Genomic DNA, 26,455 nt, shown 5'->3' on the forward strand with positions numbered 1-26,455 from the left:
CACCCACATAACAAGTATGGCATCTGCAGGGGTGTGGATATTTGCTATAGAGTGCTTTGAGAAAAGTGTGGGGGGAGGATCACATAGCAACCTTGCAGATCTCACCATAGATGGTGCACAGTTTCTTAGAGTGAGCAGCAATAAGCTTAGGAGCTGTACCTGAGGCTTTGAATGCCTCTGCTATATACATCTTTTATCCCTTGTATGCCCCTTTTACTTCCCTAGGATGTTTGGATTCAGACAAATCTTCTGAGAAAGATTATGGTGACCTTCAGAAAGGAGGACTGGTCATTTTCAAGAACTGCTATGCCCTGGTAGAATATGTATAACTGAGGTTCCAAAGAGCGCATGCCACACTCTGAAATCCCTAAGGCTGAGGACGTGGCATGTAGGCAAGAGATTTCCAGTGAGAACACATGCTGATTGCAAAGACTAGATGGGTGGTTTATGTGGACCTGTAGTACACAGTTGAAGATCATGTCAAGAATCTGAGTATTAATGGAGCACTGATGATAGTGGTGGTCCTGAGGAACCTATTTTGTGAGAGTGATTAGAGATTCTCCAGGGTTTGTTACAGCGCAATATACTTACAGTTGCAGACTTGTCTTTCTGAAGTGTTAGCAAGGAGCCATAGACAAGCCTCCTTGTAGAAATGCTAGAGTGTCCTTTACTTTAAGCTGACTTTGCTGCAAGATGTCTTTTGGGTGCCGATATCTGAATCTCATCCAAGTGATTTGTAGTCATCATCTGTCCGTCTGCTCCAAGATGCTAGGAGAGAGTTTATCACCTTATTCAAATATCTGAGTTCCCTACTGCTCAGTTTTCGCAGCATTGGATTTTGGTGCAGGGTTTGCTCCTGTTGGTATATGTTCTTTTGTGTTGGGATCTTGAGATTCCACTTACGGCTTAAGCAGGCCTGAGGACTGAGACCCAAGAGCTATTGAGAAGGTAACCAAACTCACTAGCCTGTTTGTTTGCAAATTATTTAGCATCTTCACACTTGCATGGAGGAGGAGGCCCTGAAGCCACTTCTGAACTTAGGTGTCCAGATTTCCCACTTTTAAGTGTGTCTTCCTCATGTAGTATCTTTTGGTTTTCCAACTGGACCTGGATACCAACAGGTTCATCAGGACTTCCAACCTGCTTTGTAAAAAGAAAAGGAGGACTTGTGGCACCTTAGAGACTACTCTAACCAATTTATTTGAGCATGAGCTTCTGTGAGCTACAGCTCACTTCATGAAGTGAGCCGTAGCTCACGAAAGCTGATGCTCAAATAAATTGGTTAGTCTCTAAGGTGCTACAAGTACTCCTTTTCTTTTTGCGAATACAGACTAACACAGCTGCTATTCTGAAACCTGCTTTGTGATGCTCTGCAAAAATGGCTGGTCCTGACTACATCCCTTCAGGTCTAAGTGCGTCCTGCACAGCTAGTCAATTCTGACTTTTCTTTTCCTTTGATGTGTAGTATCCGGAGGGACAAAACGAGAGCTTCTGCCCCGGACATGATCCAGGCTTCCATGAGAAGTGCTGAAGATTTCTGCTTTCTTATCAAAGAGGGATTGCCCTTCAAACCCTCCTCAGAAAAGGAAAACATTTTTGGAGTCCAGCAATTTTGAGAACAACTTAGAAGACAACGAAAAAAAGAAAAGGAAAATATTTAGTTGTTTTTTTAATCCTGTAAAAAAACTCTGCTACAAAAGGAGGCCTGATGTCTGCCATCTGTATTGGTGTGAAGATCCAGAATTCTGGAGAGCTCTTCCTGAGGGGTGGTTTAAACCCACACACAGAAGAAAAGTTGTGGTCTGCCTCCAGTTGCTGTTGATAGAAGGAACACCACACGGTGAAGACTGACACAGAGTGGACAAAGGATAGAGATAATAATGGTTACACCATTTTGTAAAGTTCTTTGAGATCTTTGGATAAATAAAGGGACTAGGGCAAAAGCCCTATAATCCCTCTCAAAGAAAGCTACCAACTGGGGATGATGGTAGATATGAGGGCGCTAGGAATACCCGATCACTCTGCCTTTCAAAAGGAATTGCCAGTAGCAACAGCACATTGTGTTACCCAAGAAACCAGAAGCTTTTTTAATTTGGAAAGGTTTAGCTAGTAGAGAAGCTGTGGTCTAAAGTATGCCAAAATCTAAACTCTGAAGTTTCAGAATGGCCATCTACATTATAAGAATGGAACAGTCTATTTTTTAAATTGTAGTATGATTGACTGTTGCTCTGAAGTGCTCTGACATAAATGGTCCCTAAAAGATATTTTCCTACCCTATTTGAGGAATTTTCTTGTTCTTCCACAATTCTACTGTTAGAATAATGAATATGTGCTGAAATACTATCTGTACCAGATGTGAACAGGTTACTTGATGGAAAACTGAAAAATATGTTTTTAAGTTTCATGTACGTTTTCATTCTGAAATATTGGAAATGTAGGTGTAAGACAGATTTTTTTGAACAGACCTAATTTTTATTCTCTCCCTAAATCATCCACATTCTCTTCATTCTCATCTGATTCTTTTCTACACCTTATATCAGTTGTGGGCAAACTTTTTGGCCCGAGGGCCACATCAGGGTTGCAAAATGGTACAGAGGGCCGGGTAGGGAAGGCTGTGCCTCCGCAAACAGCCTAGCCCCTGCTCCCTATCTGCCCCCTCCCACTTCCCGCCCCCTGACTGCCCCCCTCAAAACCCTCGCCCCATCCAACCCACCCTGCTCCTTGTCCCCTGACCACTCCCTCCCGGGACCCCCCACACCTAACCGCCCCCCCGGAACCCCACCCCCATCCAACCACCCCTGCTCCCTGTCCCCTGACTGCCCCGCCCCCTATCCACACCCCCGCCCCCTGACAGGCTTCCCGGGACCCCTGACCGATGCAACCCCCCCCCACTCCTTGTCCCCTGACCGCCCCCTCCCGGGACCCCTTTCCCTAACTGCCCCCCCCGGGACCCCACCCCATCCAACCCCCCCTGCTCCCTTTCCCCCCCTCCCGGGATTCCCCAAACCCCCAGGACCCCACCCCCTATCCAACACCCCCTTCTCCCTGTCTCCTGACCACCCCCCACCCCGAACCTCCACCCCATCCAACCACCCCGTTCCCTGACTGTCTCCCCGGACCTCCTGCCCCTTATCCAACCCCTCCCCCACCCTCTTACCATGCTGCTCAGAGCGGCAGGACAGGCTTATTGGAAAGCTTGGGAGGTGGGCGGGTGCAAGCCATGCTGCCCATGTGGCAGCATAACTACGGGGGAGGGAGGACAGCAGGGGAGGGGTCGGGGGCTCAGGGGCTGGGCAGAACGGTACTGTGGGCTGGATGTGGCCCACCTCTGCCTTATATTGTACCTCTCAGAATAATACAGAACAGCCTCTTATTTCTTATCTTTCCTTAATTCCATATCTTGTCTCACTCTCTACTACCTCTGAGTGTCATTACTGTATCACTCACCTCTTTCTACACACATCAAGACTAGATGCTTTCCTAAAAGATATGCTCTAGTTCAAACAGGAATTAATTCAGGGGAATTCTTATGGCCTGTGTTATGCAGGAGGTCAGACTAGACTGTCACTGAGGTCCCCCTTTTGGCCCTATAATCTATGAATCTATATTATTTAGGTCCTTCCCAAGTACTCTTCTCCACTGTCATAAACAACCACATCCGAAGTGTATCATCATGGTGTATCGCCCTCTAGTTGTGATCTTGTAGCTCTATCCCACTGCTCTACTTCTACATTCATGTCAGATTAGTTTCAATTTCAATTATTCTTAACAACCTCTCTTATTCTACCCCAAGCTTTCATAGTGTGCATCAGAACATTTTAGAACATGTTTGATAATCAAATATGTTATAGCAATACATTTATGACATCAGAGATAACGTTCTTTGTTTCAGAGGGATTATACTTTTGCCATAACAATTCATTCTAGAGTAAAAACTGACAAAAATCTTTCATCCAGTAAGGAACATTTCAAAAACAATTATGTCTAGTGTTATAACGCATGAGATTAAAAAAAATGTTTCCCAGTTTGTGGCTATTTTGAACTCTCAAAATGAGTTCAATTAAAATTTACCTGAATATTCAACTCAATAGCTACCTTTTTTAAAAGATTTTAACTACTGTTTAGTACCCATAGTTGTATATACCAGTATAAATTTATGATATTTGGGAATGGATCCAATATTATTAGCAATTTATCATAGAACTACAACACTGTACACAAGATATACACAAACTCCTATTAGCAGTAACATGACTTTTGGGCATATGTATCAAGTGCAGAAAAGACCCTATTTATTTTAAACAAATGTCTTAACTATCCATTAAAAAAAAAAGAGGGGGGAGTTGTGTACTGAACTTTGGATGTAAATAATGACAAAAGGTTGGTGTGCTAACTGAGAAAAATAAGTACCTTCAAACCTGGAGCCAAACTCTGTCTTCAGATGTGTATGCACGACTCCTCCTGAAATCAAAGATAATCCCAAGCCCTAACCAGCTATAACCTGGAGTTCTTACCTGAAGCTCATCTACCCATCCGAGATCAGCGTGATTTATGCTTTTCTACATGTTGCTGGTTTGCTTCACAACAGCCTTATTTAATCATAGTTCTCTATATCCAACATATATTGTGGTATACCACATTAACTGGGCAACCATAAAACTTTATGCTAAATTACAGGATAGTGGTTCAGGATAGCGACTGTATCAGCTCATTTCCCCTATCCAATTATTTTCACTCTCTGTAAGGTCCTTTTAAATTGTAAAGAGCAAGGAACTTGAATCAAATTAGATAGTTGTTTAGATGAACAAAATATGTGCAGGAAACAACTCTCACATTTTGAACTCTTTGTAAATTGTTCCCCCAACCACCAATGAAGACTTTAAAATCTATTTCATCACTTTGTTACTGTGAGATTTTGCATGGCAAGGTTGAGTGAAACCATGCGTACAGACATTTATACCCTGTGCAACCCAAATGTTACAATTCCATCAGATAAAGCACTGTTGAGATCAGTAGCAACATTCCACCTCAAGCTGCTAGTGTCTACAATGATTACAGAATAAAAGAGCAAAGGAGTGAATTTTAGTTGGATTATTTGGCAGCCTGTGCATATTACCCACATTCATTGTTGTGCCTATGTTACACGGAGTCCCTAAAATATTACTTGAGAGTTGTTGAGAAAGTATGGTGATGCTAGAGTGTCTCAAAGAAAAGATCACCAGAATTTTTTTAACACGGGCAAAACAATGCATTTTCCTCTAGATTCATTCTAGGGAACCATTCTGGCTAACATTTTCCAAAAAATATCTAGCCTAAGCCAGACATGTGGCATGGAAAATTTCAGTCCAAATGACTGAAGTCTGGCAAAGCTATAAGCAACTGAAAACAGGGTCTTGTAATGGGAAGTGTCAGGCAAACCTTAATAATAGGGAGCGCTACCAGGTCCAACTATAATTCTCTTGTGTATACAGGCAGGGACTATTAACCTTTTTAGCTACAGCATTGCAACAGGAATCCATGTTCAGCTGGTTAGCCACCCTGCTCCTTAAGTCTCTTTTGTGGACAGTACACTGTGAATTGCAGGGAGTTATTACATTGTTACTGCACCTCCTAGCTTTCACTGTTTATTTCTGGTAAGCATGTCCACTATATGAAACAAACTTATTTTTCTATTCCAGCATTGAGCAGCTGTAATGCTGACAGACCCTGGTTGTCGTCGGGCGGAATGGAACCTCAGTGCATGAGTCTCTACCGCATGAGCTAAAAGCCAACTGGCTGTTCGCTACAGCTGCAACCCCTCCCTGCCTCCCTCTCTCCTCAGTGCCACTAGATGGGACAGAACACCATACCCAGGAGGTGTGTGGGTTACACAGTCACTAATTTTTTTGTATGTGCATGATGTGATTATGTTGCACCGAGTTAATTTTTAACTCAATTTTAACTTTTTATTCACTATTTCTATTGTGAAAAACTGTTTTGTTGTAGAATATATATTTAGAAGCCCAATACATAACTCTGTTTCTACATTACCACCAGAACTTAGTCTTCTAGTGGTATGTTCTTAAATACATTCTGCTTTTGTATGTCTTTGTGATTAGGGCTGAGAGATACACACTCCTTATGCTGTATACTTTTGCATCATGGTGTGGTTGTCTTGATGTTTATTTGCAAACAAGTCTCGTCTTGGTCATTGGTTTAGACTTGTATACTGTCTGTGTGTCTTGGGTTATAGGTCTAATTAAATGACTCCTCCCCTGGTTTGCAAACACTTTCATTTCAGAAGGACAATTTTCAATAAACTTGCAAATATCCTTTGAAAGATCAAGTCGTTTTCTTGCAACTATCCGCTTTGACCCATTATACCACTAATAATTTGGCCTCCAAACAGTTCACCTGTTAGGTGTCCAAATTCACATGACTTAGCTTTATTACACTGATCTGTAATATAATGGTCAGTGGTTCACCTGGCCACTAGTTGCCCCTATTCTTGGGCTACACTGATGACATCTTCATTATCTGGACCTATGGAAAAGAAGCCCTTGAGGAATTTCACCAAGATTTCAACAAGTTCCATCCCATCATCAACCTCAGCCTGGACCAGTCCACACAAGAGATCCACTTCCTGACACTACAGTGCTAATAAGCGATGGTCACATAAACACCACCCTATACCAGAAACCTACTGACCGCTATACTTACCTACATGCCTCCAGCTTTCATCCGACCACACCACACAATCCATTGTCTACAGCCAAGCTCTACGATACAACCACATTTGCTCCAACCCCTCAGACAGAGATAAACACCTATAAGATCTCTATCAAGCATTCTTACAACTACAATACCCACTTGCTGAAGTGAAGAAACAGATTGACAGAGCCAGAAGAGTACCCAGAAGTTACCTACTACAGGATAGGCCCAACAAAGAAAATAACAGAATGTCACTAGCCATCACCTTCAGCCCTCAACTAAAACCTCTCCAACGCATCATCAAGGATCTACAACCTATCCTGAAGGACAATCCATCACTCTCACAGATCTTGGGAGACAGGCCAGTCCTTGCTTACAGACAGCCCCCCAACCTGAAGCAAATACTCACCAGCAACCACACACCACACAACAGAACCACTAACCCAGGAACCTATCCTTGCAACAAAGCCCGTTGCCAACTGTGTCCACATATCTATTCAGGGGACACCATCATAGGGCCTAATCACATCAGCCACACTATCAGAGGCTCGTTCACCTGCACATCTACCAATGTGATATATGCCATCATGTGCTAGCAATGCCCCTCTGCCATGTACATTGGCCAGACTGGACGGTCTCTACATAAAAGAAAAAATGGACACAGATCAGACGTCAAGAATTATAACATTCAAAAACCAGTCGGAGAACACTTCAATCTCTCTGGTCACTCAATTCCAGACTTAAAAGTGGCAATTCTTCAACAAAAAGACTTCAAAAACAGACTCCAACGAGAGACTGCTGAATTGGAATTAATTTGCAAACTGGACACCATTAACTTAGGCTTGAATAAAGACTGGGAGTGGATGGGTCATTACACAAAGTAAAACTATTTCACCATGTTTATCTCCCCCCCCCCACTGTTCCTCTCACGTTCTTGTCTTCCTCTGCTGGAAATGGCCCACCTTGATTATCACTACAAAAGGTTTCCCCCCCTCCTGCAGGATCACCTTAAGTGATCGCTCTCATTACAGTGTGTATGGTAACACCCATTGTTTCATGTTCTCTGTGTATATAAAATCTCCCCACTGTATTTTCCACTGTATGCATCCAATGAAGTGAGCTGTCGCTCACGAAAGCTTTATGCTCAAATAAATTTGTTAGTCGCTGAGGTTCCACAAGTCCTCCTTTTCTTTTTGCGGATACAGACTAACACAGCTGCTACTCTGAAACCTGTACAGAAAATGTGCCTTTGCCCAAGTGACATTCTTGACTGGATCCTCAGTATTCTTGTAACTTTTGAATTGCTCTGTGTAGCAGTTTGCATCTCCCAATGTGCTCCCACAAACTTATTAATTTCTTTGACTCTTGATAGTTGATGTTGGATAACGATTTGCCTGCTAATATATACAGACTGAATGCTTTAACTTATTAAAAAAATGTAAACTAATTATCGATCCCACAAACACACTTTTATTTAAGGTTGTATATCCTCAAAAATATGCACAAAATACCATTGTGTATATGTTTTTATTGAGGGTTTTTTTTTCCAGTCAACAAAATATATGGAAAAAACTCCACTGCTTTGCTGCCTGGCCTGGAACCTGATGCTGACAAATGCCTGGTAGGGCGATAAAATGAACAGTACATCTTTTACAAGAATCTCTTTATCTGGACTGTGACTATGTTGAAGAAGGGGGGCATTTTCATATGCTCATTTGACAAGAGAGATCTGCAAGGTCAAAGGGGAATGGCTTGAGATACTTTGGTTACAGAAAAAGGGTGGTTAAGATTTCAGAAATTTATGTTTTATGAGGTGAGGTATGGAGTTCAATATTTGTTCTACGTACCTTTTCCCTCTCTATCTTGTGACATGGAGGTAACACGGTGTAATGGATATTCATCGATTCCAAGGCCTAAAAGGAGCTTTGTCTGACCTCCTGTATAACACAGGCCAGAAAACGTCCCCAAATAATTCCCAGAGCAGCTCTGTTAGAAAAACATCCCATCCTGATTTTAAAATGGTCAGTTATAGAGAATCCACCACAACCCTTGGCAAGTTGTTCCAACGGTTAATTACTATCAAAAATGTCTGCCTTATTTTCAGTCTGAATTTGTCTGGTTTTACTTCAAACCACTGGATCATGCTATACCTTTCTCTGTTAGACTGAAGAGCCCATTATTAAATATTATTATATTATTAAATATTCCCAATGTAGGTACTTATAGACTGTAATCAAGTCACTCCTTAACCTTCTCTTTGTTAAGATAGAAGGAAGGGGTTGATTGGCAATGCTGATCAGACTGTACACCCCAATTGGTATGAGTAGTGTTGATCTACACAGCAACAGTGCAATTCTGAATGACACTGATGAAAATGACAGACACTGAAAGATGGATTTAGTATAGCTCTTACTAATATATTGTAAGGATTAAGATAAAGATATCAATAGATTTCAGAAATATTTCTCTCCTTACACTATACTGTTAATTTGATATTTGAATGATACAAGACAGAACGACTGTTCAGTCTCTTTATAATTTTTCTCCCACACCATATACAGTATGCTTTTCTGGGGAGGAGCACACAATTCACCTTGTTTGTCACCATCTTCCCTCTTTCACGTTTCGTATAAAAGTTAACAGGTGACTGTGGCAGAAATTCAAACCTGCACACAATAGCTAATTATATATCCACAACTGAAAAGCATGAAAAGTGTAAGCTGAGTCATTCAAATAAACTGTTTCTAAACATCTTCCCTTAACATTACTATTCTACTGTTAGATAACATTTCTATTTAGCTGTATTTACATGGGAAAAACCTGTATTATGTGCTTTTACCTGGCTCAGGTACACTTGTCATATGAAATGCCTAAGGTAATGTACATACCAAACCAAGATATAGACTAACTTAAGTTTCTACTGATGCTTTTATAACAACATAGGAATATGGAGCAGTATCAGAACACCGCACTGCTATTTACTGGCTTTGGGTGGGTAGAAGCTGTCCTCTGCATCTTTGCTGGAGCACTTGGGACTTCTGATGTCCCCTCATTTTAAGCCACCATCACTGATGAGGACCCATGTATTTTCCCCAGTCTTCTGGTTGAGTACAACTGGATGAAATTCCAGTGAGAGCCCCTCACTACCTCTCTCAGCATGGACATTAGTACCCCCAAATTCCTCCCAGTCTATGGAACAAAAGCCCGGAGAACTGTCATAATCTATTGAGCATTGAATAGTATACATCTATACACACCCACCCACGCAGAAATTGAACATATATTTGCATTCCCCTGTCCTGATGCCTGTTCTGACTTAAATTGAAATGTCTTGCTTATTGCATTTTTACAGCTTTTTTGAAAATTATTTTCTAAAAATGAAATCAAACTCAACAAAACGATCTGTGCTCCACCAGTTCAATTTTCAAATCTTTATATCCAAAGTGTGAAAGAATCACATACAATATCTTTATATACCTTCCATGGGGCTAAATGATGCTTCCATGGGCTTTTCTCACCACACTTGCTGCACAGATATATTTTAGGAAGAAAAACATTTCTGTGAGCAAGTAATTTTTGTACAAACGGAACTGGAACTTAGACTGGCATCACAGCAAAAAGAAGGGCTTACGCTGCCATATTTTGCTAAATTCTGGCCTCAGTCCCCACAGAAACTATGATGCTATATAGACAGATGCTCAAATATATTTTTATGTATGTATAAATGTATGCCCACTGTATTATAGAAGGGTAAAAACAGATACGGCTGGTTAGAGCATCAAGTTTTACCCTGCATAACATTTATTGACCAAGGTGGACAAGGGCTAATGATCGCTAAATGTTCTACTCACATCAGCATAATGGCCTTTCATATCACAGCGGTTACAATGTTTACGCCAATAAGCTCTCTCAAGGCACTCCCTAGAGCAGTGTCCAGGCAAACAGCAGTTTAAACAAAACCGTGCTGGGCAGGTATTTTGTAGGTGATCTCTCTCTGCACACAGGCAACAAGGGGGAATTTTCTATGGAGAAAGACAGAAAGAAGGATCTTAGGTGAAAACATTTCAACTGTTTAAAGTAAAAAATAATAACTGGAAAAACACAAACCAAAATGAGCACAAACTCCTACAAATTATAATGTTCATAATTACGTATTCTCAGCTGGGTAGTAAGATTATAGTGTTTCTTCAAGAAATTCTGGTGATGTTGTACAACAACAAGAGAAATTCAAGCTAACATTGTAATTCCATATACAGTACTTTCTGGTCCTTGTTTCTTCTCAAGTTTAATGAATTACTGCATACATTTGCGCTACTTTCAACGAATCAACAACTATCATGCTGAGAGGAAAGGAACATTTTGATTAGAGACAAACTTTTCATACCTGAAAACTGTAATTTGGGATACTGTATTAAAAAATGAAAAAGCGGTCTCTCTTAGTTACATGCTGTGTGATATGTAACACAATGGACTCTTAACGAATCACCTCTTTATCTATGCCATGAAAGTGAATGCTCATACTTTTGAGATTCACACGTATGCGGACTAGTGCATTTATGGAGTTATAAAATCAAACTATTGAAAGCCTATTCTGAAGCTGTGTCCATTCAAAGCCAACTTCCCCAATGACTGAGTCTGCTATTCGAGGCTAAAATGGCCACTGGATAGGAATTACTGATACTCAGTCACTGAGAAACCGGTTTTACATAGACACATCCATAGACTTGGAATAGGAAGCAGTCTCAGACGGTGTAGGCTTTGCAAAATTTGCATAGCTTTTACAGTCTTTTCTGTTGGGATTGGTAAAGTCACGCTCAGTAGAGACTGCAGCCATTTCCACATAATACTTTACATAGTAGGTGTTTTTCAAAAAAACTGAAGATGAATATTTCAGGTAAAAACTTTCCCTGTTTGTTTTGTAGAAATTTGAGCTGCTTTGAGGTCACATATAATTTCATATTTTCTATGATGGCAAAGGGCGGTAAATGATCTTTAAAATAATTCTTTGCCAGGGCAATAGGTGCTAAGTCTAGATGCCGTTCCTTCTTTCATTTCCTATAAATTGTTTCTCTTTACTTTAGTTCTTTTTCTCTGAGAGTCTGTACAATATGAAACAGTTAAAAAATGTAAACTATTCTTTTAGGATCTCAACAATATGTCCTTACATTGTACTTACCTTTATTTTCTCTGTATTCATTTGTAATTGTGAGAGATTTTAACGTCATACAAAAAAAATCTTAACACAGCCTTTTTTAACTTTGTAAATTAAATTAGTCTTCTCCAAGAGGCCTTATTGTCAAATTTCAGCCTGAAACAAACTTTTAAGCCAAATGACAAGCTCTTGAAATAGGGTGGCTCAGAGCAGGCTCTTTCACCCTGGATGTCTCTTTTCAAGCAGTCCTCACACTTGCATATGTAAATTCACCACACTGCGCTTTATTTACAGTGTCTTACATCGCCCCACAACAAGGCTTTTCTTGTGTGTCACTGTAAACCTCTAGGCACTGAGTCGAGGTGGAGGAGAGAGGTCTCACCTCTCTCAGATCCAGAGCTTCTTTGCCTCTCCCCTTCCCCTTCTCTTCTCCCCCTCTTCCCCCCCCCCACCACGCAACAGTCCCCAGCTGATGAGCTGGATTCCCTTGTTAACTGGTTAATCACCCGGTCCAAATCAATTATCTCCCAATCTGGACCACACGGGGATGTTTATAAACTTCACAGCGTGATGGACCAGCTCTAGGACAACCCAAAAGAGTGTTAACTAGTAAGCACAGAACAAGTGGCAGCCTCGAAAATAAATTAAAATATTGCATTTACCTTTGGAGTAGGACAGTTTTTGGACAAATGACCCCGTTTATCACAATTTCTACAAGTAACATTTTTGTCTGTTGCATAGTATCTGTTGGTGCGTCTCAGGGGTGCATAATTACCAATTTGTGCCTAAGGAAACAACAAGAAAAAAAGATGTATCTATTATTTGGGCTTTTGTGGTGTAGTGCTTTGCTGAATTGTATTTTTGTAGCGGTCAGTGCTGGTAAGTTCAGTTTGAAATCTAATGTTGTACTCGTACATTTGTCAACCATTTAGCGCTGGATAGTTCTGCTCTCTTAAACTTTGCCCTAATTGTGTCTAAATGACTGGCTGCTAAATCTCAGGCAGTTTTGTCTTTTTTTTTCAGAGTAAAACAAAAGAATAATTAAAAAGGTTTGTCTTCTTTCGAAAATCTCAGTGAGGCTCAATTGGCTCTCTCATTCCAGGATGAACTGTAGTTCCCCCCAGATTGCACATGCAGCTAACATGAATTACAAATACAAGTCACCATACAACATGGGTTGACACATTCCTCAGAAGAAATATAATGCTGTAGGGAGATCAATTAAAACTGCATTTTGCACCATGACAAATTATAGTGAACCTGCAAAACACACAACTGTGACCTCACATGTTATCTCCACAGAAGCAGAGGAAGTTGATAATTCTCTCTCTTGCTCCTGAAGATTTATTTAGAACTAGTAAACATCCGTTTTTTTTTTTTTTTTTTAAAACAGACAGAAGGACAGGTGCAGCTGTCACAAGCCAAGCTGAAAGATTGAGGGCCCCTGCATATGGAATAGGGTTGCCAATTTGTGTTGGACTTATTCCTAGAGGTGTCATCACATGACATAATCTTTAACTAAAGATTAATCTTTAATTTCTGGAGACTCCAGGACAACCATGGAGGGTTGGTAACTCTAATATGGAAGCATTATTGAACCTTACTGGAGCTGGTTGTGAGACAGAGTGAGAGGGACCCTCAAGAGTGCACCACGCTCCTCTTAGATAGTCTGAGGCTACTAGGATTAACTTTCTTCCAGACCCTCCAGAAGGAGGGGTGTGTGTGTAGAGTAAGACAAGAAGAAGTCCCACCAAATGATAAAGGCATCATATCCAAGTGCAGCAAGAAGTTGAAGAGTCTGGTTCTGCTTCAGAGAGCTACTGAAGTCTCATGGATATCTTTAAGAAAAATTAATAATTCTGCTCACACCTTTACTCTATTTTTTTATTTTCTGTTTATACAGGGATACCTGTGTGAATAAAAGAATTTTTTATTTTTTAAGAATTCATCTCTTTTTTCTGCTTATTCCACATCTGATATCTTAATGTTCTGTTTCTTACATCACAGTTGGAAGCTGTGGGAAATGATTATGATGTTAAGAAAGAATTATTACTTCAAATTGAAAATAAGGAGCAGGATAGATGAACTTTTAAAAAGCAATTATCCTCTTTTCATGTAAACTAGTCTTACCAATAAAGAATGGAGAGAGAGAGAGACACACACATACATGATATATAAGAATGTTTTCTAAGTATATCGTTCACAAGGGATCAGAGAGTTTATAATAAGGGGTTTCATCATAAGGTTATGCCCCATCTTTTAAAAACAACCTACAGTATTTGGAATAATTTATTAGGCTATATTACCTCTAGGTCTTTATCACTGATGGACCAGTCCACTCCATCTTCTCCTGCAAAACAGATATATTGTGAAATATATTAATGCACTGAAAGTTATTTTGTAAATTCAACCACAGGTGATTTCTATGTAGTCACTGAAAGGAGACAAGATCAGACCTGTTTTTAAAAGCACATCATTGGCGAATCTAGTTTCAGCGAAGGGACACTACCAATCTGTTTGGCTCCAAATTTGACCTACCTTATAATTAATGTGTGCTCTTTATCGTGTGTGTTTTGTTAAACAAGCCATCAACTAGGGAAGAACTCCCCATGTGGTAAGTGGCATAGGCCCTGAAGTATTGCACTGCTGGTTACACAAATTACATTTAACTGCTGTCTGTCATGGCATACAGAACCCTTAGAAAGTCCACGGTCACCCTCATGGTCCTCTAAGATCTCAGAGACACAAGGTGGGTGAGATAATATCTTTCATTGGACCAACTTCCATTGGTGAGCGGCACAGGGCATGTCTACACTACAGACTTAATATGTTAGGTTGACTTACAGCCATTGCAGTCATTACTGCGATGGCTGATGTCCACGCTACCCTCCTTCTGCCAGTGGAGCGCGTCCCCTCTCAGCCAGGAGTGTTGGCCAGCTGCCTGGGCTTCTTGCCTCCCCATTCCCCACCAGGGGCAGTGGAGGGATAGCTGCTCAGGCTTCTTGCCTCTCTGAGCGGGGAGCTGGGGGAAGCCAGGCTGTAGCTGTTCCGGCTTTCTTGCCAATTTCACAGCGTCAGCATGGAGCCCTGAAATTGACAGCCAACAGCTGCTATAAGTAACACAGTGTCTACACAGACCCTGCCCCGCCCTAACTACACCGACATAAGCCCTACGCCTCTCGTGGAGGTGGAGTTATGTCACTGTAGTAGGGCACTTACATCGGCGGGACACAGCTGTAGTGCGTACATTAACATAATTAGGTCAACATAAAGCATCTTACGTCTACCAAACTATGTAGTGTAGATCAGGCCACAAGCTTTCAAGCCACACAGAACTCTTCTTCAGTTCTGGGAAATGTACTCCCAGTGTCACAGCTAAATGTAAGGTGGAATGCACATATTTTAAGGGACCATTCAAGGTAGAGTGACCTGTTAACATCTCTGCAGTCATGGGACAAAAAGAGGAGGTTAGTGGGTAACAGATAGTTGTGATAAGCCATAAATCCAGTTTCTCTGTTCAATCCATGATTTTTGGTTATGAATTTAAGCTCACCCTTTGAAAGTGTTGCGCAGGTTTCCTGAGAGTCCTCATCTTCATTTAGTGCACAGATGAAACAGTCTCCATGCACTCAGTTCTGGTGCCTGAGCCTGGACTGGCCTGCAGCAGCCCAGACCTCTAATGGCAGGGGAAGACCTGCTCAGCCCTGGACTGGAGCATGTCCAGTGCAGACAGAATCTTTGGAAAATGCAGCTGCTAAAATCTAATAAGTTTTTACTGAGCATGTGCGAACAGCAATATTTCAGAGGCTTATAACTTGGCCAAATAGAGGCAGATTTTCATGGAGATAGCGAAAGGAAAATCCCTGACACAAAGGAGATAAACTTGCCAAATCTGAAGTCCCTGCTCCAAAGCTTTTCAAATAATTTTTTAACATGGGCAAAACAATGTATTTTTCCTTAGCCTCATACTTTGAACAGCAGAACCATTCCAGCTGAAGTATTTAAAGAAACAAACAAGCCTGAGGTAGACACCTGCCATGGAAAATCTCAGCCCGAATAGTTAACATTTAGCAAAGTTATAATAAACTGAAAACAGGATTTTATAATGTGAAGTTTAGGACAACCTCAGTAATAAGTGATTCTACCAGCCCTGCCTATGAAATGCATGAATAAATAACTTGCATTTACTAACAGCAAAAACTCTAAATATAGAGTTCACGGATAATTAAAGGTGGCAAGCCCCCTCCATTCATTTTTTAAATGTCAAAAAGGTAAGTAAAGGATGGCATCTGAGCGCAAAAAAATCCTGCAAGGTGCTGAATACTGTGGCCTCAATCCAGCAAAGTACTCAAACACATGCTTAATATAAGGCATATGAGTAGTCTCACTGACTAAACATAGGGACACGATGCGGGGTGAAGTCCTCAGTGACCCCATGTTTTTCAAAGCTGGAGAATTTGAACTGAAATTCAAACCTTGCAGCTGAACTGTGGCTCCAGAATCCAAGCTTTCATGTAAAAAATTATGAGCCCCCACACTGTGAAGATAAACATAAAACCAATACACAAGTGTGAACTGGTGTCGTTCGTTTGTAGACAGCCCAAAACAATTGTTCCAAGGGACAAGAACTTTCTTCTTCATCTTAATAGGTCACTGATTCTGAAACCCAAAAGGTAACAGTCATTACTTTTAAAGTCCCAGTGCTGCAAACGGTCCTGCACATGCACAGGCCCACTGAAGTTACTGGGACAATTCACAGGAAAAGATCAGAACAAGTGAAACTGTTTTTCAGGTTCTGGACCAACATTGTCAAGTATTTCATAGCAGATTATCTGAGCAACCTCTAACCATCTCAAGTGTCCCTACCTACCTGCCAAAACCTCTGCTTCCCCTAAGACAATTTCTAAGATGCAGTACTATCTTAATACAAAAATCCATGGCACATAGGAAAGTGAAACTGAGTGGACAGTTGAAAGTAATTAACACAGAAGCTAGGGTAATGACAGTGCTGTTCCAGTTAAATTGCCCCTTATTAAATTAAGTTGCTGCAATTTTTCCAGTGTGATACCCTGAAAAACTGCAGACTTGAGGTCCAACTTATTACAGAGAACAGAGGGCCTTGGTTTTATTACCTAGAAAAGCTACATATTGAAACATGAACAGTCCTGCTTTTGTATCCATTTAGAAAAATCTTATATTTTTTGTACATGAATTTTAATTATTTAATTTCAATTCAATTTAAACTGATGTAGCTGGTGATGTTTTTGGTACCCTGAAAGAAGAATTTAGGATATTCTGAGGCAGTGAATAGGGCATTACTGGCTGCGATATTTATTAAACAAATCACCGAACACTGCATAGGTTGACACGTACCCCCCAAATACCTAAATTTTAAGTTTCTTTCTGAAGAAATAACTTTTGAAGTTTCAAAACTTTTTTGGTGGCTGTAGATGTGTCTAAACTTATTACATACAGGCTGCCTTTTTTCTGTTAGTTGGAAATAAATAAAAGAAAATAGGACCAAAAGAAACACATTCTACAGTGAAATTGTGGGAAAATCTCTGAACACCAACATCAGAAAAGCTTCAATATATAATTACAACAAAGCCAAGTAAATGTACTTTTACTTAACTTGTATTTATTTATTTACTGCCAGACAGTGTCCATGAGTTTTGGATAAACACAGATTAGCTGTGTTCTGAGCTTCTCTAATCTCCCTTTTCTGTCCCTGCTTCTTCAGACCCAAACCCCTTGATTTACCATTCTTTCTCCCACTCTGATGCATGACCTCAGTACTAAACCTTGCCTACCACCTGCTCTGAAGCTCGACCAAACTACCAATCCAGGCTACATTCTCAAAGCAGTATACGGAGTATTTCTCTACTCCCATTTCCAGCCCCCAGACCAGCAGCCTCCCAAGGCTAGCAACCTCATTACACCTGTGCTGAATTGTAAGAGGCATCAGGCCTGGTCTAAACTACAGGGTTAGGCCGACGTAAGATGCCTTGTGTCGACCCAGCTGTGGAAGTGTCTTCATTTAAATTGGGCTCCAGCCCATGAAAGCACCTCTCTATGCTGACTTAATGCCACCACCTCCCCAAGTGGTGTAGAGTCACAGTCAATGTAATTAGGTCGATGCTGCGTCAGTGTAGACACTGCATGGCTTATGTCGACTGTTACTGGCTTTCAGGAGTCACCCCACATTGACAATGCAATAGATACAAGTGCTCCTGGTGAGGACACACACAGCCGACACAAGGAGCCAAGTGTACACACACACACATGATTTTATAACTGTGGCGGTTGTATGCTGACATGAGTTAGGTTGACATAACCTCAGAGTCACTGCTGGCAGGATCAATGGAAGAAGAGGTGGCTGAATGCCAGTTGGTAGGAGGAATGGGAGGTTAAGATGAGATGATTAAGAGCTGCTTGGCAGGAGCTGGGAGCGGATATGAAGTGACAGACCTAGTAATTTACAGCTCATAATTTGGCCATCCATCTGTCCATATGGTAGTGGGGTGGTGGACCCTGTGGGTTTGACATGGGAGGGGACAGGAAAATTAGGTGGCTGGTGTGAGGTCCTGCCAGGGACAAGAGCTGAGGTCGTGCTGCAGGGTGGAAGAAAGGATGACTGAAGCAGTAAGGAATGTGGATGGAGCAGACACACACAAGGGGAGGATGTGTGAAGGTGACCCATGTTCATTTGAAATTCTTGAACAAGGTATGGATATAAAATAAAGAAATACCTGCTCATTTAAAACAAAAGTTACATTTACTTGGAAGTCTTTAGCAGAATGAAACTTACCTTAAATTGGTGTTAAAAACTAATGGTCTCTCAACCGAATTTAGAGCAGAATGAGAATGTTCCAATCCTAATTTCTCATTTTCTGCTTGTTAGTAGGAAAATGCTCCTATCAAGTAAGCAGCCATAAAGTAAGACTATCTTTTTTTAACTAGACAGCTAAACTTTAATAAATAAATAAATCTATTTAAAAAAAAAATTATAGTCATTTCTGAAGCTTGGAGAAAAAGAGTGGAATTTTCCTTTAAAAGGGACAAAATAGAAAATATTGGGTCCAGAAGAGGATAATAAACTATTCCGAGATGGCACACCAACACAAGGGAGTTACCTCACAAGTGGAGAACCAGTGTTGACAGGGCCAATTCAGTCAGGGTGGATGTGGTCCACTCCCAATAATTGAGGAGGAGGTCTCAATACCAAGAGGGGGAAAATTGCTTTTGTAGTGAGCCAGTATGTGGAAAAATGTGCAAAGATGTAACCCCATGTTTTTTAGCACTCAGTAAAGCCACGCAGCCATATTTTAATTCCTGTTCTTCTGGGGGTTCACATGTCCCTTTTTCACTTCACACTTTTTGGGGGGCATAGCTATAAGGACTGTAAAAACATAATGCAGCTCTTTACTAAATATCTTTGAAAGTGCTGTCATCTTTTTATCCATTTTATGTAGGCATCCACAAAAATTTCGGTAATTAAATTCTTGACACTGTCTATGGTTTCTTTGGTAATTATTTTATTTATGCAAAAACACCACTTTTCTTTCTATTTTTTTAAACAGCTCACAGTGCCTTTGTGAAAGGATATTAACATTTTTAAAAATTATTCTGAGAATCTCCCCTGGGGCTTTCTCCATTCTCCAGTAAGTGAGTGCACCAGAATCTCACAGCCACAAATGCATGTGTTATTCAAAGGAAGCTGCTAATTTTCACATGGTATCAAGGTAAACCCCCAGAACACAAACCTGCCACACTTAAATTATTTTATTTTTAATGGATTTTCTCATACTTTGATTTTTTTCCACCTTTTTCATTTGTGGTAACCGCATTAAGATACTTTTTATTTGTTTATGATTCATTCTTTCACATAACTTGATGAGAAAAATACATGCCTGTTTATTCTTCTGTTTAGGCTTATGAACTTTTTGCATTTGTATTAGAGGGTGGGGAGGAGAATGGCTTTGTGTGCATCCAGCTGATATCAACATCCTGTCAGTTCGGGGTGTGGTGAGAGAGGATGGGGCCAGAGTAAATGAGAATGGGGATGATGTTAAATGTATAGTGCTTGGATGGAAATAAAGAGTTCTGTGAAAGGGGCTTCTTCTATGAACAATTACACTTTGGTTACCCTGGAATAACACAATATTATGGGATAGCCTATAGAAGCACCACAGTTAAGGTTGCAACCATATTTCTGTTTAAAGCCAAATTTTTCAAACTGCACTAAAATTTACATGCCTAATTTGAGCAGTGTAAAAACTGGTATATCGGTTTAAGTCCCTAGACAGAGTTTGGGGTTGCTTGGCCAAGGGGGTATCTGAGATATAGACGTCCCTCCCACCCACTCCCCAATTTGTTTTAAAAACGTAATAAAAAACTTCCTTCTAATTTTTTTTTCCAGAGAGAGAGAGACAGACAGACATACAGAGAAAACTGCAGACAAAATTTATTCATATCATTGGACTGCTCCTTTTGAGACCGAATGGCCAAGTATTGTAAATCAACTCCACAGCCCAATAGTTCAGAAGTTATTGGACTTTCTTCTGGGTTTTATGGACTAGTGTGTTGCTGCAAACAACTCAAAGAATGTCAGCACCATGCAGACTCCTGGCAGAGAGAGAGAGACCCTCCCAGAAAACGCTTTATAGTTGAGGGGGAACCTGCTCTGGGCTAAGAGCCAGACGACCATGAGTCCAAGTCTCTTCTTCCAGAGAAAGGAAGGAGATGGCAAAAAAAACCATGAAAGAGAACTGTTGAGAAAACCTCTGCCCCAAGCGTGGAAGAATAGTATTGGGGAGCAATATCAATACAATTCACCAAATGTGCCTATAGAGGGTGCTACTCCTGGAGGGGGGAGGGGACGCGGGTGGTGAGTGGACCTTCTTGCTTGCCTCTGAGACTTGGCAAAGGTGGAAAAATCCAGCAGTTCCAAGCTTGGCAGGGCAGTGGATTCCCTTAAGAGAGAAAACAAATTTAGGCTGAGCTACAACTTAACTGATTCCTTATATATGATCCTAAAACTTGGGTTATTCTGCTACAACCAATGGTCTAGGGATTTGAAGATGTCACCTTTGCAGTCAAGCATACAGCTTGGCCTGACTTTCAGTCTCTGGGGAAAATGAGACCTTTTACACCACTAGGAACACTGAACTTCAGTCCTCTCGGCAGGGAATCTGGAGAATTTTATCCTGTTCTCTGGAATGGTTAACCCCAGTCTAAGACTAATTGCATCTCCAGTGTCTCCAAAAGACATTATGCATACGAAGTTTCTTTGGTAGCAATATGCAATGAGCTTAATGTTTGATGGTACTTGTGCATTCAACTTTACAATGAAAAGGACATACTCCCTAAAACAGGCAAGATTATTTTCTTATGGTGGGAACATGGATGCAAGCATCCCTGGTTTCCAAATCACATTAAAATCTTAATTCCATAATTGTATTTAATTAAAATATAATCACAATTATACTAGACTGTAAACTCTCTGGGGCAGAGGCCATCTCTGACTCATATGCCTGGCACAATGTGATCCTGGCCTCTGAGTGTTACCTCATTACAAATAATTAATAATAACTTAAAATGGGTAGAGATAAATCCCCTAGAAAAATAATCTGGATTTTTTTCTCCATAAAAGACTAATTTAATGCTAGCAGGTTTTACATGCACCTGAAACGTCTAGGGTTTCTAAATCAGTAAATATTTTTGTTTACCTCATCAAGACTCAAATATCATTACAATAGAATTTTCTGTGATGGAATTTTCTGATGGTTTTTACAGCTCTTGTTTTAGAAATGGAATAGAAATTTGGCAAGTTCTCTACGTTTAATGTGGTACAGTTTTCCAAGCTATCATGGAAAATTCACTTCTTGTTGTGACTGGTGGTAACAGATATACAAAGTTTGTCTTTTGCTTACAGGATAATCAAACATTTGCATTTTGATGTTGAGTGCATATTTTGTTTATTAAAACCAACAACCAATTTACTGGTCATAGAGTGCAGAGACGTTATTATTACCACGACCCTCAATAGAACTCCAACAATGTGCGTGGCAACGTACAGGGGAAAAATATGAATTTCCCCAATGACCTTTCATTCTAAGTAGAACACAGACAGTACAATCCACACATAATACTGATCAGAAGTACACAGAACACAGATGAGGCATAGATGAAAGAACAAGGCTTCATGATGCTTCTTATACTCTCAACCTCCTGACTCGAGTCTTTTCAATGAACTTTTTCAATTCACAGTTATCACGCAAATGCCATGTGGAAAGACCAGGTTTTAAAATGAGGTTAATTAATCAATCATATTTATTATAGCAGTGCTGAGAGGCCAAGAGAGAACTGGGCCCCATGTTGCTAGGCACTGTACACACACAGTCAGAAAGAGTCCCTGCCCCCCAAAACTTACAATCTATAGGGGTTCTACTCTGAAAAATAATGAACCAAAAATGGCCAAAGTATTTACCTTTATTTTTTTATACTGGGAAAGCCCATGCAAATTTTATTTTCAGTTTAAAACCCATGCACAGCTAACTCAGGCAACTCAGATTGTAGAAGCTGACTCAATTCTGCTGCTGCTTCTCTCTCGCTCTCTCTATTTCTGTCACTCTTCAAGGCAAAAAGCCACTGTTTCAAAACACTTCTGATTCTGGAGAAGTACAAGAAATGCTATTCCGACAGGATAATATTTTCCCTCGAGTAGGATGTATTCTACATACCCATATATTACAGGCTGAAATCTGTACTGACAGTGGCTGCTTTACAGGCATCAACATATGGTCTGTGCTAATAACCCTGTTGCTCATTCCAGTTAAGGTTTCCATTCAAAGGACACCTAAATCGAACTGAACTCAGGTGGTACACAACATTCTAAAATGCAACTGGATGAAGAGAGGCACCTCCAGGCCTAAACAACAGTTGGTAGTGTTTATGATATATTTTCAAAAGACTGAACACAGACTTAGATCCTAACGGTCCGATTTCTCCAACTCCAGTAGTGACTGATGAGTACAAAACTTTTATGGTGGGTATCGGCATCTGAACTCACACAACCCTAGGCAGCAGATCAAGGCTAAATGATGCAGAGAAGCAGCAGCAGATGAAGCTCGGGATATACCACTCGGACATTTTGAAGTAGAACTATTTCTGGAGAAGAACTGGAATCAACTGCTGTAAAGGCTGTTCTCTGAGACTTCCTTAGACACTTCAAGGGATTTCTCAACTTTTGCTTTGATAATAAAGAGAGGACTTCTTGAAATAGACACCTGCTGTTGGAACAGATTATGTGTTAATATCCCTTAAAAGTAGAGAACTTTGAAAAAGATCCATAGATTCCCACTGAAAAATCAGTTCATACAGTAGTTGATAGCAGTCCAACATGAAAAATTTCCTTATGGCAAGGACAGAACCTCCCTCCTCCCACAATAGCAAAACATACCACCTCTCTTCTCTCTGACATTTCTCATCAGCCCCCTGTGTTGTTTTGGTCACTCTTATGATAATAGTGACCATTTATCTTTAGCAGACATTATCTTCGTGCACTATGGTACTCTTTAAAGCCACTTATTGGCCCAAATCTACCAGTGACCATACACGGAAAGCCAACCCACATTGAAATGTACCAAAACATATGATTTTGCTTCCGGCATAACAAAAATTGGTATTTAGAAAGTTTAAAAAAAAACCCCAAAACCTGAATATAATAATTTCAAGACCTGCTAAAACAACTTTAAACAAACTTTATGAACCTATTACCTATGGGAGTAGACTTTAACTGTCATCACAAGAGAAGAAAAGTCTGACAGTTGGGGGTTATGACACGGTATTTATAATCCCTAGGCAACATATTCTCTTGGGGCCCACCACAGGGCTAAAACTGGGATTTTCAAGAAGGTTCACAAGTTTTGAAGTACACAAGAGTGTTTAATCTAAGTGGAGATGCTTGCTTTTCATATTTAAAGCAGCCTTTTAAATACAAAAATTTGCCAAGTATTGATACATACATTTTCTTTTAACAGTTTTTAAAGGTTCAGGACTGCTTCACATTTCTGCTTTGTGCAGTGTAACTGTTCTGCAGTTTTTTAGCTATAAAACATATATTGTCCCCTTATTTTACTCCCTCTTTCTTTTCTGTTTTATATGTGTAAGATGCTCTAAGAACTGTAATGGGAATAAAAATATGTAGAGCAAAAAGCAGTAAACAGTGAATATATAATATTTCACATTCTTGAAGCGTATGTATCATGCAAAATTGTATATAGATACATATGTATACTTTAAAATATACACACACACCATGTGTGGGTTTGTATATTATATAAATGTGTAATTTTCAATCTGTTCTGTGTATTCTGTGATAGATATCCTCTCCCCTAAGTCTTGGCCACTGCTGCTAATGTTAATTCACAAAACTCAATGGCTCATGGTTTTCAAAGCTTAGTGCAACATTTGCAGAACAAAGTAGGTTTTTCTCTTTTTTTGGTGGGTACAAGTATGGGGACCACAGGAACAGTTAAATTCATGGCATGGTTGGTCTACCACACAGTCGGGGGAATTCTTTAAATAGAGCCTGTCACTCTCTTTGCCCATCAATGGGATTTCCTTCTCAAACTGCTGATTCGTTCAGGTACACAACAGAGGAAATTTCAGTTAACCTTTGTTTCACCCCGGGGAAAAATCTGTCTGAAAAGTATAAAATGAATAGATTAAAAAAAATAAGTAGCTCAGCTGCAGGGCTATTCTTTCCATTGTTCACAGCAGTCAAAGTTAAACAGAGAGAAGGAGGCAAACCTGAACATTTTATTCCCACTGGAGAATAAATGTATAATATGTAATTTAGAAATCCAGTGGTCTATACTTTGAATTTTGATTTAGCCAAGCAAGACAAAACCAGAACTAGCCCTCACACCAAACATTCACCTTTTGGTCTGTCTTGTATGATTGTGGAAAGAGAATTACTAGTTTCTTTGAACAGGGAGGCATTTAATTAAGTTGTCCTAAGCACCTTTTAAGATGCCAACAATTCTTGGTGGAGAAATAAATATGAAAGATGCTATATTTGAAGGATGCATGAACAGACAAGACAGACAGGCAAAATATATGGAAAGTAAATATTGAGGGTTGGTCGTTTTTTTTAAGTGGAATGATGATGACAATGACAAAGTGGTCTAACATGAAGGTTTCTTCTCTGGAATGTGTGTGAGAGAAGTTGGCTTAGAGATAAATTATTTCAGCAGAGGAAGACAGTCTTTTTCATTTTAATTCTTATGTGCCTGGGGCCTTGGACCGCAGTGTAGATTCTCCTTGGACTTGTACTAAATGTTCAGGAATGCTTGCTGTATAGATCAGGAACAGGTATTTTATTTGGTTGACTATAAACAAAATCTGTGTACTCTGAGGCAAGGTCTCTGGTCTCTCCTATACTCTACCATGGCAGACTGGAAAATCTGCCTCAACATAGCTTAAATAAAAATGAGGTTTGAATTAATTACGAAAATGAATAAGACGATCAGAACAGCAGATCCTAAACTACTTACTTGGATATCCAATGCCATGTTATCACTACATGTTAAGTGTTTGATGACATGCCCTATTTTTTGAACCTACACATGTAACCACCACAGAAGTTGTCATGGGGGAAGCTGGAGGTTTTGGCAACTGGGCAAGGGATGGTTGAGCTTTGGGCAACTGGGATGGCGTGGGAGACCGTACGATTGTAGGATAAGCACATTAGCTACAATCCCATTGATAGAAATGGGACACTTCACATCTTTCAGAGCTATTGTTTCAGTCTGCAGATGCAGGAAGACATCACTGCATTAGTTTATAGTCTTTATGCTTTAAGATCTGCGTGACAGCCAGCATCTTTAGAAACAGGTTATTAAATAAATGCACGACAGATTCTGAAGTACAATTTTGTGGCAATATGTGGGTTATGATTGAATTTCACAACAAATGCTGATACCCCAGACTCATGGATTACAGAGTCCCAGGGTATAAAAGATTAGATTTTATTAGAATTGATTATTAGTTTTGAAAAAAAAAAAAAAAGAAGAGAAAAGTCACTTATTTTGCCATAAGGGCCATATTTTTCACTTATTTCTGCACAAGATTGTGCATCACTTTTAAGTGGAAAAAAAAAAGATTAAATAGTGTGGTGAATTTTTTCAATGAAAAAGTACTCATTGGAAAATTAGTCACTGCTAAATATGCTTTCTAAGTGGTAACTGTAACATGCCTATTAGGTATCCAACCAACTTTCATTATTGTAGTGCCTGAGTGTTTTACAGGAAGACACAAGGTGGGACGTGGGACCAGCAAGGCCACAACTACACATTTTATAGGAAGACAGTTTGCTGTGGATAGGTGTTCTCCCTGCATAATGTGTAGCATTTTTGTTTCTTTGTTTATTACTCCTGTGGAGGAAATAAGACAGACAGTTCTGGCACTTTCTCCTGAAGGAGGCAAGATTTGAGATCATTCTAATTTCCTGAGGAACACAATTCTGTAGCTGTGAGTTTGTCATTAAAGAGGTCTGTCTGCAGGTCTCATAAGACTTATTCTTGTTAGAGATGACTCCATTGTTCCTGA

At 40.1% G+C, this 26,455-nt stretch overlaps 1 protein-coding gene across 4 annotated transcripts in view; it reads right to left on the reverse strand.

Annotated features, from left to right (window-relative positions):
• The window catches only part of ZCCHC7 (zinc finger CCHC-type containing 7), a 161,099-nt gene that overhangs the window by 39,413 nt on the left and 95,231 nt on the right, over positions 1 to 26,455 (reverse strand). For all 4 annotated transcript variants that reach the window (XM_077817835.1, XM_077817836.1, XM_077817834.1 and 1 more), the window contains exons 3-5: positions 14,149 to 14,192; positions 12,505 to 12,627; positions 10,542 to 10,712 (exon numbers count right to left, since the gene is read on the reverse strand). In XM_077817835.1, the coding sequence (XP_077673961.1) occupies positions 10,542 to 10,712; positions 12,505 to 12,627; positions 14,149 to 14,192 (338 nt within the window). The remainder of the gene's footprint in view (positions 1 to 10,541; positions 10,713 to 12,504; positions 12,628 to 14,148; positions 14,193 to 26,455) is intronic.

This window comes from Eretmochelys imbricata, chromosome 5 (assembly GCF_965152235.1).
Source record: "Eretmochelys imbricata isolate rEreImb1 chromosome 5, rEreImb1.hap1, whole genome shotgun sequence".
Classification (NCBI taxonomy): Eukaryota; Metazoa; Chordata; order Testudines; family Cheloniidae; genus Eretmochelys; species Eretmochelys imbricata.